This window comes from Ammospiza caudacuta, chromosome 1, assembly GCF_027887145.1.
Source record: "Ammospiza caudacuta isolate bAmmCau1 chromosome 1, bAmmCau1.pri, whole genome shotgun sequence".
NCBI lineage: Eukaryota > Metazoa > Chordata > Aves > Passeriformes > Passerellidae > Ammospiza > Ammospiza caudacuta.
The window spans coordinates 35,097,526-35,114,901 of NC_080593.1; the positions used below are offsets into that span (position 1 = coordinate 35,097,526).

The 17,376-nt window shown below is 39.4% G+C and overlaps 1 protein-coding gene across 1 annotated transcript in view; it reads left to right on the forward strand.

The window, feature by feature from the left end:
- CREB5 (cAMP responsive element binding protein 5) overlaps positions 1–17,376 on the forward strand; it is a 211,949-nt gene that overhangs the window by 24,244 nt on the left and 170,329 nt on the right. Inside the window, exon 4 of the mRNA XM_058805818.1 lies at positions 16,133–16,305. Within this exon, the coding sequence (XP_058661801.1) occupies positions 16,133–16,305 (173 nt within the window). The remainder of the gene's footprint in view (positions 1–16,132; positions 16,306–17,376) is intronic.

The window sequence follows — 17,376 nt, forward strand, 5'->3', positions numbered from 1 at the left end:
CATTCCCAAATGAGAATGTAATCTTTTAAAGATTACACTGCATAATGGAGGGACAAGGAGCTCTTTATTAACTGGGATGGGGAGTCACTTGCTATTAGGCAAGGGAAGGGGATGGGATGTAGTAGTGTTTTGTGAGCTCTGCTTTCTGCCCCTTCTTGTCTTGTTGGCAACAGGATGGCAGGTTGGGAGTGGGAAACCACTGCAGCTGCAATGTAGAAAAAGAAATAATTGAATGTAGCTTATGATTATGGCAATTACTTTTATAACATGAGGGATTATGCCATAACTATTATATTGCCAACAAGATTAAATTACTAAGCTAATACCACAACATGTTTTCCAGGAAAATAAAAAAATAATTCTGCTTAGAGTTCCAGAGTTGATGCATTCAAAGAGTATTAATGCAGTGTGAAAGAGCTGAGCAACCAAGGAATCTGCAGTGCTGTCTGTACAGACATTGTCTGGACTGGGCCCCTGTCACTTCCATGAACTCTGCCAGCTAGACACCCTCACCCTTTCTGGGATGTAAAGCAATGTGGTACTCTGGTAATTTTAAATGCTCCTACTCCCGTCAAGCAGAAAAGCTTCTGCCAGTAATTGTTAATAAAGAAATAATCAGAAGATACTGCTGCAGTGGAGAAATTCTTGAAACTTCATGAAGAGATCAATTTTGCTCATGTAAACCCACTGAACTGATTGGAAAGCTTAAACTTCAATGTACTTTCATACTGGGCTCTTCTTTTTACTACATATTCTGAAAATATTGCTCAATACAATGCATATCTGTATGTGAAATAATTTTAGATCACCTCTAGTGTGAAGTCATTTTTGCTGAATATGCAAATTGCTGAAATGCAATATGCATCTTGAGGCAATTTTTTTCTGGAATATGCAGTGTGTTTTTCAATGTTTTTTTTAAAAATATTTTTTTGTCTACATGCATAACAAGGTCATAAATGAGAATTTGTCATATAGCTGGTACAGATACAGCCTCATATAGACTGTTCATAATAGGACTATAAGCTAACTTAATTACGCAGGAAGAGCAGTTTCCTTTTGTTCATCAGCTGGAAAATTAGTAGAAAATTTAATTTTGGAGACTTCAGAGATATATCATGTGTTGATCATTATGAGCAAATTAACTGGCTTTATGGAAAAGCCAGTTCTGATTCTGAAGAGAAATGCAGGTTAACAATATAATACTATAAATATTTTTATTACTTTTTATTTGGTATGTGATGAATGATACCTCAAGCAGTTGATTTCATTCTTTCTGCATGTGCATTTAAGTCTTTTCATACCATTGTGCTTTATGAAAATACCTGTTGTTGCACAAAGCTATTGGAAACATTTGGGAAGACTGGACATGCATTTGTAAATCAACCTCTTCTTTTTCTGCTGAAGATCTGGAGTTATGGATATCAAATTGAGGTCAAACAGGAACATGTTGCCGTATTATTTTGTCAGGATTAGAAACTTCTGAATGACAGCCTATACCTGATTTTATTATTTTTTTCCTCCTTCTTTACTTCTGAATGTGTAAACAAAAAAAGAAGCAAATATGGTTTCATGGTGGATGTTTTTGTTCTGTAGCAGATACGACCAGTGCAACATGCAAACTGTTTGTCTCAATGAGACAAACTCTTGGCTTTTTGACCTTCCTATTCATTTGAGCTTTGAAGAGTCACCTTGGGTAAAAGGTGTTCTCAGTTACCTTCTGGGACTGAGAGCTCTGGGCACTATTAAGAAGGTTTTATTGTAAGCTGGTTTCATAATTTCCTTGTAGTGTCTAACCAGATGAACAAGGTTATACCTCTATTTGATAACCACAAAACATTTTTTGGATAGGTAAGGGTGTATTTCTATTCCCTTGGCTTGTATCATTTTAAGACCATTGTGTTTCCAGAGAGACATCCTGTATTAGTTTCCTCTGAGGGCTTTTTATTTTTGTCCCTGGTACATTAGTTCCTAGCTGGTAGAAACAGTTACACAAGAAATCAGCCTGTTTTCTTACATCTCCTATGCCCAGGGCATATTAATAAGTCTTTGGTTGCTGCTTGCTTTTAGAAAGAAGGTCAGTGTGGGTTTATTGCACATCTGCCAGTAGTTTGCAAAACGCCGGATCCTCGTAGTGACCTGTGTGCCCACCAGGCGAGTGTTACCTTTCACAGACTCTGAGGAGGGAATCACAACCCATGGAAAGGGGCCCAGCAGGGCCATACCTCAAGCTGTCATGGGGGTTTCACCAGTTCTTGCCCTTCATTTGCTTTCCTGACCTCTTTGCATCGTGTGTTTAAGCACCTTAAAAGCCAGCCTGTGGCTCAGGGCTTTAACTGCAGGCAGCACTGCAACATGATCTGCTGGAAATTGTAAAGTCACTGATACAAATTTGTGTGGACTTCTGTGTGCTCCCTCACTGTTAATAGGTAATAAAACATTAACATTTCATTGTGATGGGGGATTTTTTTGGTGTGATCCTGTGCTTGACCACCATCAACACACAGGTGTAAAATTATTTCAGTTACAGGAGAAGTACTTGAATACCACCTAGACAGCGGTGTGTTCAGAAGGTCTGAAAGTAAAATTGGTGGTTTTCTTCATTTTGTTGGTGTTACAGCATGAGCTAGTTGGAATATAATTTTTTCTTTCTTTTCTACAAATATTCCAGTGGAATTATTTTCAGTGCCAAAGGGAAATTTCTGTAAGACCTTGTCATAGGCCATGTTTTTGCATTTTTCTTGTTTTCCTGCCAATCTGTAACCTCCCTGTCTTTCTAACACTTGGAAAAATTTCTGCATATTTATGTCAGTTTCTGTGTCAGCTGATGTTGAAATAGGTTTCAAAACCACAGCCAGAACTTTTATTTACCCAAATATTTAGCTTTCAGTTTAACCTGACCCTAGACTGAACACATCTGAGTTAAAGTAGCCCAACAAATCAGCTACTTTCTACCTCATCTGACATGCTACTGGCTGTGTGGATACTCTTAGCTTGCCCTAAATATTATGGAGGGAAAGAAGCATGTAAAGGTCAGTGCTGTGGTTTACTTGAAGGACAGTGGTTTGTTATAAGCTGCTGTGACTCAATTGTTTTTGATACTCTGTTTATCATATCTCAGCTGAAAGATGCTAGGAAAGCTTAGCTAGAAGAGGCAGGTCTCACCAGTTTTTGTTTTCATGAAGGAACATGAACTATAAACTGCTATGCTACTTGCTATATGTTTGCAGAAGACTTGTGTTTGGATCCCATCTTCAAGTAACAATGTAGAGCGCATACCTTCTAAATTATGAGGCTTATTTTGACATTAAATCTTTTCAGCTGGATGATTTTTTTTTTGTTGTTGCTTTAAAACAACGGGTATTTTTACAACACATGAGTATAACATAGAAAGTGTTCAGTTCTCTTTGATGATTTTGTTGCTGGATGTAGAGACACAGCACTAGCATCTAGCAAGCAAATACATTCCTGTGGTGTTTTCAAAAGCATATGAGAAACCATATGTTTTCATAGGAAAACAGCTGTTACCAAGCATATGCTTTCTGAGTAGAGTGACACATTAAAAGGGCAAAGTAGGACCACGGCTTGTCTTCTAAGTTGAATAAAGCTGGCAATAACTGTCTCTTTCAATGTACAGTGGCACTGCATGTAGATAATGCCATGTGGAGTTGTAGCTGGAAGGAGGGAGACAGATTAACGTCCACAGTCTGCAGCTTGGAAGAGACAATATAAATCTCTGTCCTGCTCTGAGCTGTGAATGCCTCTGTAGGAGTTATAGTAACAGACAAATTAGCATAATGTAATTGGCTGGCAAGGTCAGCCCCTCTCCAGGAGCATTAGCAATGTTTACTGTAAGAAGAGACAGACCAAGTATTGTAGGGTAGTACATTGTCTGTCCTTTTTGAAGGAAGAGTAATCATTTTGGACTCCCTACCTCACAGACTTCACCATATCTTATTAAAATTCAGACTATCATATTTCTGCCTTAAAGCAAATAATCTAACAGAGCAACAATGTATATTCTCTACTATTACACAAATCTTTATTCTTTATGGTTTTGCTTTGAGTAAACCTCCTTGAGTTTACTTTTCTTTTCTCTCTTTCTCTGTTGAATAGTTTTTCTCAAGATGCTAAACTTCCATATGCATCCCTGCCAATACCTAATAAATCTTGTAGAGAGAATTAAAATTTCTAGTCTTATTACATGGGACACAAACAGTAAATTCAGACAAACTTAGCAGCTTTCTTGTTTGGCTCTTTGAAAATAAAAACTCTGAGCAAAATTCTGGGCCAGCTCTAGCAATCCAGACTCACTGGTTCCAGCTTTGCAAACCTTGTCACAGCTGTAGGTGAGAAATGTGAGATGATGTGTTTTGAAGGAGACCTTCCACTGAGTCACAAAGAGCTCTGGCTTTTCCACCTTTGCTTTCAAAAACAAAAATTTGTAGCAAGCATCTGAAACGAGTTCAAGCATTCACTTATGAAAATGTTTGAGAAATGGCTTTCAGAATATCATACAGGGGTCACATTGCCTTTTCTTATATAACCAACAGGAATGGTGAAGATTGTGATATTCAGTACTGACTGTGTCAGGGAGTTGCCGCTGTAGTTTTCCTAGATGACTGGCAGACAGGCTAAAATATACACAGAATCACCTTCTGAGCACTATCTTACTGGAAAACCTCTTTCCTTTTGCTTAGAAAGTGTGATCCAATGGCTTTCCAGAGCACAGTCCATTGAGTTGTCTTCTGGTGGTGAAGAAAAACCAGGTAGCATTTCCTGGAGCCTGCAGTAGCTATTTTTTGAGTCTGGTGTATTAAAAATGTAAGTTAGGCTAGTTTAAAATGAGCAGTGTTCAAGGTTGAAGGGTAATATTGCTATTCTTTAATGCAGACACCCAGGAGCTAGCTGCTCTTGAGAACAGGACTGTGGTGCTACTTGTGCTAGGCTGGAACTCCTGACCCTCTTCTCTGTTCTTCAACTTTCAGCTATCACATTGCTCAGGTTGTAAATATCCCACTGCCACTTTCTGGGCAAAAGCTGCTGTGTGGAGGAGAGAACTCCGAATTAACAGTTCTCCAAGTGCAGCTAGGTTGTTGCTCAAGGATGCCTGCCTGCCCTGTTTAATTCATGGCTTAGCTGAAACTCCTGCCTGAATCATGTTTTTCCTCCTTGAATGAAGTTATCTATCTGGCTGGGTCACACCAGGAAGACCAATTATACAGGAGGATGAATCAATTTTTTGGTTAGGAAAAGGAGCATCGTGGCTCCTCAGATGCAGTGAGAACTTCACCAAGGCATTTCAGAAGCATGTGGTACTCCAAAGGAATGGTGTGTAATTTCCCCAGGATGGCTCCACACCACATTTAATTAGTGTGACTGGAAGCGTGTACATCTGGATCATTGTCTGGTAGCATTATCAAATCTAGTGCAGCTTCTTTGTTTTTCTCTCAATTTCCTTCATTCAGAAAAGAAGCTGAGCCAAACATATCCTGCTTTTACAACTGAGAATTCACCCCCTTCATCACCACCACCACCACCATATACCCTCAGTAAGATTTTTACCCTGACTCTTCTGAACTGGCTCACAATTTTTAGTGCCCATATTGGATGTACAGCCAGGTATCCTTTAATTGGATACAATTTTCTGCAGATAATGAGCTCCTCTTTTCTGAAGAATAGATCCTGCAATGTTGTCTGGACTCTCTGGATTTGAGTATGCAGTCATTATTCTCCTTTACTGATTTACATGTCTTTCTCTCATGTTTACAGTTACCAAATAACAGTTCTTTTGTCTCACAGTTCTTTTAATGGTATTCATTATATAACTATTTTCTGTATTGGTTGAAATATCTAGATTATGATTTCTTGTCATTTTTGTGGGTTTGAAATGCATGCTATTTTAAAGTCCTGTGGAGTTCTCTTACAAAAAAAAACCCTTCTTCTGCTCTCTCACTGCTGTGTTACATTGCCTTCCCAGGTGCATACACTGTGTTGTCTCTAAAATCTATTTCTTTCTCGTCACTTCCAAGCACTGTGTAGCTGTTGAAGGTCTTTGTTCCGTTTTACATGTAAGGCAGAAGAATGTGAAGTAATTTCATCAAAATCATGCAGTAAATCTGTACAAGGGTGAGGAAAAGGATGGCTGTGCTGTTTCCAGTCTACCTGACCTGGAGAACACATTTGCTCTGTCCAAGGAGTTATATTTTTGATGTTTTCTGCTGCCCCTGTCCTGGGAAGTTGTGTCCAAGCTCCATACCAGCTTGCTTACTTGTTCTTTTTCTCATTAACAACAGCTCTTCTTCCAGAGATCTCCATCTGTGTTTAAGACCAAGTCACATGCCTTCATCAGTGGATGGTCAACTCTGTTTCTTGCAGAAGGACCAATATTGATTTATCTTTCTTCCAAGCATGTTTATTCTCCTAGTCTTGCTTATTTTTTTTGCCTGTCTCTCTGTCACTTGCTGAAACCAAGGCAGAGGTGGACCAGGGCTGCTTCTCCTTAACCAGACTGCTTACCAGCTTTCAGGATTCAGAGGACACTTTCTTGTAATCTCTATTTGTCAGTAGCCCTTGCTGTACTCAGCAGAAGTGAACTTCCTTTAACTAGAAGTGTATCTAACATTTTGCCTTCAGTGTAGACACTCTGTTTGCCTTTCTAATTCTTACCCTTTTTAACTCTTATGGCTACAAATGTTATTAATTTTTGTCTGAAGGCTTCCAAATTATGTACTTAATTTTATTTAAGTTCTTTCAGTTCAAGATCTAAACTAAACTAGCTCTCCTTTCCCAAAGCATCAACCTAAAATTGATTGAAGTGATTGTGGACCCCGCAAAACTGCATTGCCTTTGTGAGTAATTCCCAGGAGACCTGGTGAATTAACTTGATCCGGACTTGACGTCTTGGTGTTGCTTTTGTGATTTTCACTGATCAAGATGATTTTCCTACCAGCACACTTGGAAACCCACTTCACTGGTTAAACCTATGATCTCTCATTATGCTGCAAATGGTTTGTCTGGGTCTTTGTGAGAGCACCATTAACCTTCACTCCTGGACCTTTCCCAGCCTTTTGTTTGAGTGCCCATGTAGTACCAGCCTGCCTGGCCCAACACAGCTGTCACAGTGGCTTGGGGTAACAGAATATTTAGGAGATGCATTTTATTACCAGGGTAGCAGCATTTCCACTTGACTTCTTAGCAGAAAAGTTAAACCTGCTGGTTTTCTGCTTGAAACTGCCTGAATGGAAAATCACTGGCTGTTTTGTTGCTACCATCCTTGCTCTCTTTACCAACTGCTCTGTCTAAAAAATGTTCTGGTCATTGAGTGCAGTCAACAGCCAGGGCTGTAACTCATGTATGATGCCAATAACTTATGCCAGTGAAATCAATGATGAGAATTTCAAAGAAGCTTTAAATAAAATACAACAAATTTAGATGCCAAAGTGCTGTCTCTGTGAATTTGCTATTAACAGATTATAAATGGTTTGCATAATGTTGAAAAGCCTAGTGCCTTCAGTTAGCAGCATCAAAGGCTTGTTTAAAGCAATTCCTGGAGGAGTGCCGCCCTCCCCCTCCCAGCTTTCTGTTCCATGATGGATAAAAACAAAACTCCTTAGAATAAAGAAAGGAAGGCCAGGTTTTCAACTACCCTCTGACTGGCCTCCAGATCTGGCCGCTCCTTTTGGATGTCTAATTGCTTATCCTGCAGAAGTTGACATGCATCTACTTTGAGAAGGTTTTTTGAGTACCCCCTTAGTATGTGCACTCTGATTTACAGAAATGAAATGATAGTGCTGGAAAAAAACTCAAGCAGAGTTTATAATTCTGTTTCTTTTAATTTTTATCTATTTATTTAAACTTTTCTGGTCTTCTCAATTTCATAGATAAGCACTAGCTGCAAGAAAACAGTGCAAAGTAAAGGACACTGGACTGGGAGAAAAGAGCCCTTGCATTGAGTCCTGATATTTGGCTGAACAATTCACTTTCTCTTTTTCTTCTTTCCTCTTTCCTTGTTTTGTCTCTGGTCTCTGAGGGTTGTGGACAAGTGTTGTTCTTCAATGTGTCTATATAGGTTTTACCACAGTAAGGCCTTGATTTCAACTAAGGCCTTTAAGAATTGCGCCTAGTAAGTATCCTGGCAAATTTCTTTTCTTCTTCTCATGTTTCTTAGCAGCCCTTCTCCATTTGAAATGCATGGCAAGCTCCCTTGTTTACAGCAATCTAATGGGACCATAATTCTCTCCCTGAGATAATATTACAGATATAAGTCAGTTTTGCCTTAGACAAAGTTCTATGGAGAACATATTTTCTTATAAACATGTTTTTTATAAAAGGGTTTGTTGTTTTGTGTTTATTGGTGTTCCATCTGCTCTAGAGAATACATTTGAGAAAAACTAGCTCCAGCATGGCATATAATGTTTCATTAGCAGGCATAACCTTGTTTATTTGCTTTTTTAAATTGTATTTAGGAAAGGAAATCAGTTTGCACCATTGACATGCTGCCAGGTTCCTGTTTATAAATGTCACAATAGGCAACTTAGAAGAAATGAAATAGTCAGTTTATGGCTTTTGCATAAAGAATGAGAGAACTGGGTAGAGCCAGGCAGCCAGTTGTTCTCCCCCTGTTTTTTAGCCTCCCAATTAGCAGTAGTTAATGTGGTGTTAGCAGTGCAAAACACCCTGAGTGACCCAAACTGGGCTTTGCACACTTAGTGTTACTGATCTTCAGCTGAACAGAAGAAGCTCTTTGTGCTATGTTTCTTTAGTGGCTATATTGGACAAGTAATTGTGCATGAAACAAGCAACCCTGAGGAAAAATGGGAAGTATCTGCAGGAAACTTCAAGACATAAGCATGCAATCTGATGTCATCTTTTCCCATGGAGAAACTATTTCCTTTCAAACTCTGGTGAAACCAATCTTCCAAAGTTTCCTTCTCCTTTAAAATATGTTCCTTTACATCACTTTTTTTGACTTCGTTCTAGTAAATGGTTTATCATGGGTACCTCTGGTATATACCATATATTACTTACTGTGTGTGTGTAAAGAAGGCTTCATGTGTTGCAAGCATTGTCTGGACAGACATGCTGTAAAGGGCACGAGAAGGGTAGTGGGGGAAGAGGGGAGGGAATTGTGGAAGACAAGGGTCATCTTTCAGTATTCATTTCTACTGATAATTAGAGGGCACCACTGAATGACTGTAATTAGATCATGTCAAAAAAATTAAGATAAAAGACCAAAAATTCTAAGCATCCTGCATTTTGTTCACAGTATCAGAGGAGTCAGAGCATTAGCTATCAGAGCAGCCAAAGTGGAGGACAGGCATGGAGGCTCCTCTTGCCCGTGGAAGGCGTTCATGGGCATTTCCCTGAGAAGGTGCCAGGAAGGGACTGAGGAGGTGACAGTTCTCCCTGGGTGTCCCAGGGGCAGAGGCACAGCGGGGGCAGCCAGAGCTTGGCCTGCAGCACCAGCAGCATTACAGAGATTTTGTGCAGGGCTGTCACCCTTCAGGCAGCGGCCTTAAGAGGATTAGTAGTGCTTAAATGGGCCCTTTGGACTTTGAGTTACAGTGGTGACTGCTAGAGCCTTGAGATGGCTTATACCTGGCTTAGCACTTCATATGTCTGTCCTGTGTCCTGTGCCACGCTGCTTAGCAGTGCTGTGCAGTTTGCTGGAGATTAGCAGATGAGGTTTGCATCACTCAGTGTATCTCAAAAAGCCTTTCTGATAACATATGAGCAGCTGTTGAAAGAAAACAGGATAAAAGATTATTTATGGTTTTTCTTTTTTGTTTTGTTTTGTACCCTCTTCAAGAGCAAACAGCATGTCTATGCTTAAGAATAACCCATCCTAACTTAAAACAACAAGGAAGTTTCCCTGCATGTTCCAACACAGATATTTAGGATAAAATTTTGCAAAACTCCTGCCAGCCCCAGTACACAAGTCTGATCTATTAATTAAGAGTGATTGTCTAAGGCTCCAAAAACTGAAGGTGTTTTGAAAAAGGACAAGGGTTACTGAAGTTCATAGATACCTTTAGAAATGTTATCTTTTTTGGTCAATAAATTCTGGTCACGGTGCTCCAGTGCCGGGTTTGGGTGGCAGTTCACTCTGGTCTGTGAGCTGCTGGTGGTCGCAAAGCTGTGCTAAGTCATCTGCAGATGGTCTGTGGAACCATCTTGCCTTAATTACACAATTTATGATAAGAGCACAGAGTGCTCTGTGTGAAATTCAGAGGGTTGACAGAGGTCTGTGATCCAAAAAATTGGAAACCAGTGGCTGAGACTGATAAGTACAGATTCAAAGCTTTATGATTTCAGTGAGAGCAATGTTTCCCTTCTTTCCCCATCTGCCTATCATTACTTGTCATTCTTGAGTAAGGAGTTTAATTTTTCTTTACGTTTTTACCCCTTTGGAGATCAGGTTGATAACATTTGACTGAGCAGCCGTGCCTGGGGTTCAAGAAGCCAGATATACCCACACTGCTCCTGGCCTTTCAGTCTCCAGTGTGGTGTGGATAGCTGGCTGCCTCCAGTTTAGGGGGAGACTCTGGATGGGGCTGCTGGGGGCAGGGAAGAGTCTTTCCCCATTCTGGGATATATCATGCCTGCTGTTTCTTGTAATGTGCCATTTTTATCAGGTAGCTGCTAAGTGAGCATTTGCCTTTCTTTGAAATGTTTTGAGGAATAGATCCTTTGGCATGAGTTCTGTATTTTTATGTGTCAGCCTCACTCAGTGACTTCATACCTCTTGCTAAGTAGGGGAGTTAAACGGATTTTAGCAGTCTGCAATAAGATCTTCATAGAGCTTTGTCCTTATGCTTAATGTTACTACACAGCATTTTCCAGCAGTTTCTTTCTGTGTCCTTTTTTTTTATGGTTTAGTGCTTTTCCTCATTCAAAGCTCTAGAGATGTTGCAGTTTAAAAAAAAGAGTAAAAGGTGTAGCATTTCAGTCTCCATCAAGTTTACACTCACCCATTTCTTGCATGATGGAACTTTTTTTTTTTTTTAATTTAAATCTTGATAGTAGGCTTTCTTTTTCCTGTAAACCTTCAATTGCATTAGCAACATAATTCATTTTTTATCTCTGGTTTCTTCCCTAGTTCCTCATCTGTGCTTACTGGCTCTGAGTGGGCAGCAAGCTTTGTTCTGTGCTTATAGGAGTTTAGATTTTGTGTGCCAGTCACAGATTAAACAGTTGTGATGGGCTGGTGTGAGGGTGTTTTCCTTCCCCTCTGACCTGAGTCAAGAGAAAATAAATGAATTGGTGCTGCTTCTGGAGAGACTTGCTAACTTGTTTTTAAAATATCTTTTTATTCTGTCAGGAGAGAATTCATAGACGCTCAGTAATTTTGATGGAGATTATATATGATGAAAATAATTTTGAAGCTTGCCTTTATTTGCCACATTTAATGTATAATTTTATTTACAACAATGTCTTCCAAGTTTTTAAGCCAGCAGGTTCTTTGGTTGTGTAAGCAATATGTGCAGTGAGTGAGTGTGTCACTGGAGGCTTCCACTCATGTGGCTTTTATATATTATGAAGTTAGGATCTCAGTAATCAGGCAAGACATGACTGTACACTTCTTAAAACTGCACATGAAGCTGCCATTTAAATGTGTATTGTCTTAGAATATTTTTCCTTGTTAAAATATATTAATTGAGAGGACAGGCTGTATAAATTCAAAAGTACTGTTGTATATTTGATTTATCTCCATAATTTGTTTTAGTTGATGCTTTTTTCTTGAACTATGGGAAAATATTTTAAGTTGCTGTGCAGGAAAATATGGATACATGATATTTTGCATAAAACCAAAATGTGCAAAAAGTGGTTTTGTTTGTGTTTAAATTAACCGCTTTTTAATTTCAGTTTTTAATGGAAAATACCTTCTGAGTTGAGAATTTATATAAGAGCCTGCAAAATACCTTTATGTACAATTGGTTGTAGGTTACACCTCTATTGATCTAAAAGCTTACACAGAACAATCCAGAACAGTCTGCAGTTCATGTAAAACTGGTATTTGCAATTCTTGGTAAGCCTCACAGTTAAAAAATAAGAGTAGGAAAATAAAAACAGACTTTGGTTCAGAAACTAGATCTTATAGTTTAAAGCCACAGACAAACCCTGAAACTCAGAATATTACAGTAGATCGTGAAGGATGGATCAGTTGTCTTCATCTTTTGAGTTCAGTAGATGGTGGCTGATGTGCGGTGGTGCTGTGTGAAATGGATGAGTGTTTCTCTGGAAGAACCAGGGTTTGGGGGAATTGGTGACTGTCTGGGTGTATTTTGCCTGTGTTTGTGTAGCTGTCATTTCTCTGCTGTGCTTGCCAACAGGGTGTGTGTTCTTGTGGAGTGATGTGTAATCCTCTCCACCAGAACATGGAAGCATGACTTCAAGAAGTTTTTAGCCTTTAGAAAAAAGAAGTGTGTTGTCTATCCAAACTTAAATGGTTGCACGTGGGAGAAAAATGCTCAAATGTTTTCTTCAAAGTCTGAAGCTAAAATGGGCCATGAAGTGTAACTGGGGAGAAGTTAATATCATGATGATCTGCATGCTTTCTTCTTGCATCTGGAAAGGTTGAAAATGAACATGTTGATTTAAAAATGGTTTGTGGATATGGTTTGTTGCTTTTGGGTTTATTTGTTTGAATGTTAAATACTGATGGAGAGAACTGCATGAGCACATGGGTGCTCATATTTCTATAAAATTTCTATAAAAGCTCTTCAGTGTTATAATTCTATTTTCTGCTTCCTTGGGAGTGCCTGGAAACTTCAGTGAGGATGCAACTTAGTCCTAAAGGACATAAATTCCTCTTCCTATATTGTATCTTAATTAAGATTCACAAAATGAATCTTAAGAGCATGTCTTTTGTGTCTCTGCAGCTCCTGACATATGGGTGGCCTGCTCCCTGTGTGAACACTTAGGTTCAGTTTAATAAAATAGATAATAATGATAAGCTCATATGCCTTCTTCCAATGCTTAAGCACAGTAGAGAAGATAGCTGAGAAAACTCCAAGTGTATGTCTCGGTGTCATACTCTCTCAGAGCATGGATGGGTCTTGGGAATGTTAAAAGCAGAGGGAGATCTCAGTCTGTGTCATTGCTCATGTAGACTTCTCCAAGCTGGAATGCTGGGAGCTCCACACCTACTATCAAATAATCTTTACCATCTTTAAGACCTGGAGGATTATAAGGGGAGTCAAAGGCAATTTTATTCATGGATGCCTGGTAGAAGAACACTCTGAACTCCTGAAAAGTAGAGCTAGAAGCAACTTAACCAAACAACAATTCAATATATGAAGCAGAGGTCTCAGTTTCAGTCAATGTTGCTGAATTTTTCCTCTTTCTATAAGAGCCCAAAGTCAAGTCTGCAAGGAGCTTGTTAATGTCCCATCCAGATCCATTCAGAACCAGATGCAGAGCCTACACAGCAAAACCATTTTGGGAGGTCTGAAGACTGGCTGCATCACACATGCAATGAGCCTAGCCTTGCTGTGCTGGTGGTACAGAGTCATTCTGCATGTCATGATGCACACAGTGAGATCAGCTGGGCTTAGTGTCAGGTCTGCTGTGCAGTACCTTCCCGCCGCCTTTCGGAGCACGCTTACTGTCCCTAAAGTATGAACTTCCTTGGGCTTCTCTGTAGATTCACAAGCATCTCACTGATGCAAGTTATTCTGAGATTGCCAAATCCTTTTCTTATGAATGTTAGAGTCATGCTGAGTTTGACATTTTGTTGGGAAACCTTTGGCTTTCACTTGGCAGCATGGTATAAGCTTGCCCAACAGCAGTGCTTGCATTACTGAGAAGAATGGACATCTGAAAGCATTGACAGGCTTTCACTCTGCTTTTCCTTTCCATGCACCACATACTCGACCTACTTTTTGAAAAGATGTGGCTTACTGGAAATTGATGAAATTTTGAAACATTTTTGGAAGTTTATGCATTTAAGATAACAACTACATTGTCTTATGGGCAAACAAAAATTTCCATATCCATCATAATTAATCTGTTTGTACCTTAGAGAGCTCTGTAATTGTAGAAGAAAATTGACAAAGAAGGAAAAGAGAAAGGAAATATCTAATTTAGGAGCACAGGAATCTCATATTAAATCTTTAAGTTGTGCCCTGCCATGGTAGAACAAAGCCCAGTAAAACTCTGGGCAAGTGCCAGGGTACCACTTGTCTAAGGCTTGTGATAGATTTCCATCCCGTCCATTCCCAGGCCTTGCAGATTCTTGGCACCATACGTGGTTCATTTAGAGATCATTTTAGGAAGAGATAGCATTAAAATATTGATTGTACATGGATAGATATTGGATCTGGCTTTGCAAAATCTGGTCGTGATAAAAAAAATCAGGTTTGAATCCTGAGCTAGATTTGGCCATATATATTTTTTTTAAACTGAACAGGCTTTTCATCAGAAACCATTAATGTGTTGAAGAAGTGACATTTTAATAGGAATGTGGTAGGTGAGGGAGAACTTCTTTTGGAGAAGTTTTCATATATCCAAGGTTATTGCCTGATGGTCATGACATTCTTCTGTGCTATGAAATATTACAGTTAAGGTCCTTGGTCTGGCTTCCTCTTGCAATTCATGCTCCTTAAGTGAATACTTAAGTGAATAAGGAGTTTCTAGACCTGATTCATAATGTGTAAATTATTTACTGTAAGAGGAACTCAAAGCTGGGTCCTCTTCACTCCAGGTGAGGTGGTGTGACCATTCAACTGTAGGCAGCACTTCTGCCTCTTTATGTGTTAATGAAGACTGGAACAACTCCTGTAAAAGAAACAGACATCCCTGTGTCCACACTGTTCTGGGAAATCACATGAAATATATAGCATTGGGAGATAAGGGGATAACAGCTAATGCCTTCAGTTGGGGTCCTCTAATTATTTGCTCTCTTTTTCCAGGAGGTGTAGTTCTTTATTTGGCCCATAATACAATCTTTCTTTAGGTCTGGGATTCAACATGTTGTGTGCCTCTTCTGTTTTCCACATTTGATCAGAGCTCCGAGTTTCCTTTCCCACCAGCTTTATCTACCAATATTTTGCAGTGGTTGTATATGTTTCCTAGACAAATTGACTCATAAATTGTAATTTTGAATGAAATAGAACTCTGTTTTTTAATCCTGAGTATTGCAGTGGTTAGGAAGGTACTTTGTGTGAGTCTTAGTGGCAGTGTGTATATAAGGGGTTTTTGTTCCCGTTTTCCTCAGCCTAGCATGAGGTGACAATGGAAAGTTTCTTTTCCTCTTGCTGCTAACAATTCACACGTTGATGCCTGATAGGAAAAATAATGCTCTCAAGGTTACCGTATTTTTCATGTGTATATACTGTGGCTTATCTCTGGCTTGAGAGTTTTGTTTGTTTTCAAACGCAGGCCAAGTCAAACCCTGCGGTTTAGCAGCAGTGTGTGTTGTGTGTACAGGCATAACAGCAGAGAAGTCTTATTCCATGGCTCCTTCCTTAGCAGTATCCTGGTCCCTGGCTGGTTGTTTGCTCAGTGGAAATGAGTTATCTGTGAACTTCTGGTTTTTTGGTTTTAAGAACTTTTTAAGAGCTTGGAGTTACCTGAAGGAAAGGTTGTATGTGGTGAAATACAGTGCTGTTCTAAGCCTCTGGGATATTTTTGCTCTACAAAATCTACAGAGGCCAATAGAAATGGCTGTTTCATGATGTGCCATGTACTGTTTATTAGTTTGGGGCTGTAAAACTTGATTTGCTTGTCAGTCTAAGCAGAGGCAGTACACAGTAAACAGCCCATGCACTAAATCAAGGTGTCATGTGCTCATATCATGTTTGGTTAGGAGAAATATGTGCTAAATATCCCCATTATATATCACAAGACAGAATCACAGAAGAGTGATTAGTGAACCTATGGGTAGTTTTACCCAACCTATGGGTATTTTTCCACCTGTGAAAGTAAATATTTATTTTTCATTTCTTCATTGTTATTGGTTATAAGAAGATCTATTGACTTGGGATTTACCAGGAGCCAGTAACTTTTCATGTTGTTGATACTTTCAGATTCCTAATAGAATTCCTGTAGAACAGAAAACCAAGATAAGACATGTATTTATTTATTTATTTTCATTTCCTTCCACCATCTCCCATTTCCCTTCTTCTCACAGAATATCTCCATGCATAACACAGTTGGAGGAGCAATGGCAGGGCCTGGGTCCCACCAGCTGACAAACACAAGGATGCCAAACCACGACACCAGCGTTGTGATTCAGCAAGCCATGCCGTCTCCACAGTCCAGTTCCGTCATTACGCAAGCGCCTTCCACAAATCGGCAGATTGGGTGAGTCCATTTCCATTTTCTCACTTCTCTGGTTCTCTGGCTCCTGCCTCTAGGAGCAGATGCTGTCCTCATGCTTCTTAAGGTGCAGCTGCAGGCAGGCTCAGATGTTGTTCTAGTAGTTTTTGAGGTTACAGAGTTTGTACTTGACCCTGCAGCACATGTTGCAGACTGTGGGAAATGGCCAGGTTACTCCAGATATAGCACATTGGTTCAAAAAGGACAGAATGCTGTACTTACTGGGAAGTCCTGCTTTCTGCTGCCAGTTTTTTGGTTTTTTTAATCTTCTTATGATCATGATGCATGTTTTTTCTATAACTGCACTGGGAAGAAAGACAAAGGGTTTGTGAAGCTGATCCTTTGACTTCCTTCAATGGGAATTCTGGGTTTTCTATGGGTTTGAGCTATTTCCTATGAGGAATGCTGGAAGACAAAAAGACCATCAAGATAAATAGAGTTTGGCAGTGTAAATAGCTGCTCAATTTGTGATGATGGATCCATATTTATTACCATAAATTGACAGTATGGATGCTTATTGTATTAGCATGAATGCCAATTGAGTGCTAATGCCTGGAGAACTGTATGAACAAAACCACTCAAGTTTAGTATATATTTACACCTGGTTACTTCCAGTAAGTATGAGATCCTCATAAGTCACAATAACGTGTTTTTTAATTGTACAGAAACTGCCCTGAAGGCTTGAGGGTACAGTTTTTCATCACACAGCTCTGAGAATTTGGGGGTGGTGTTATACATGAAAATGTATGGATAAAAAGATATATTAGTGGACTAAGAAACAAGCAGCAGTATAGATTCATTATCTGTCAACTGTAATTTGGTCACATCAATTAGTGATATCTGCAAAAATAATCACTGTCCTCAGTCATTATCTAAATAACTGTTTATCAACGTTCAGTCTTTTCAAAGTAAAATCATAAAGTGAAATCCTGGCATTGAAACCTGAAATTCTAGTTATTCTTGGGATTTCTTTCAAGATTTTTGGTGTAGGGACAGGCTCTGTATCTCCCATGGTAGCTGGGATGGCCCATGGCACTGAGCTCTGGGCTACCCAGC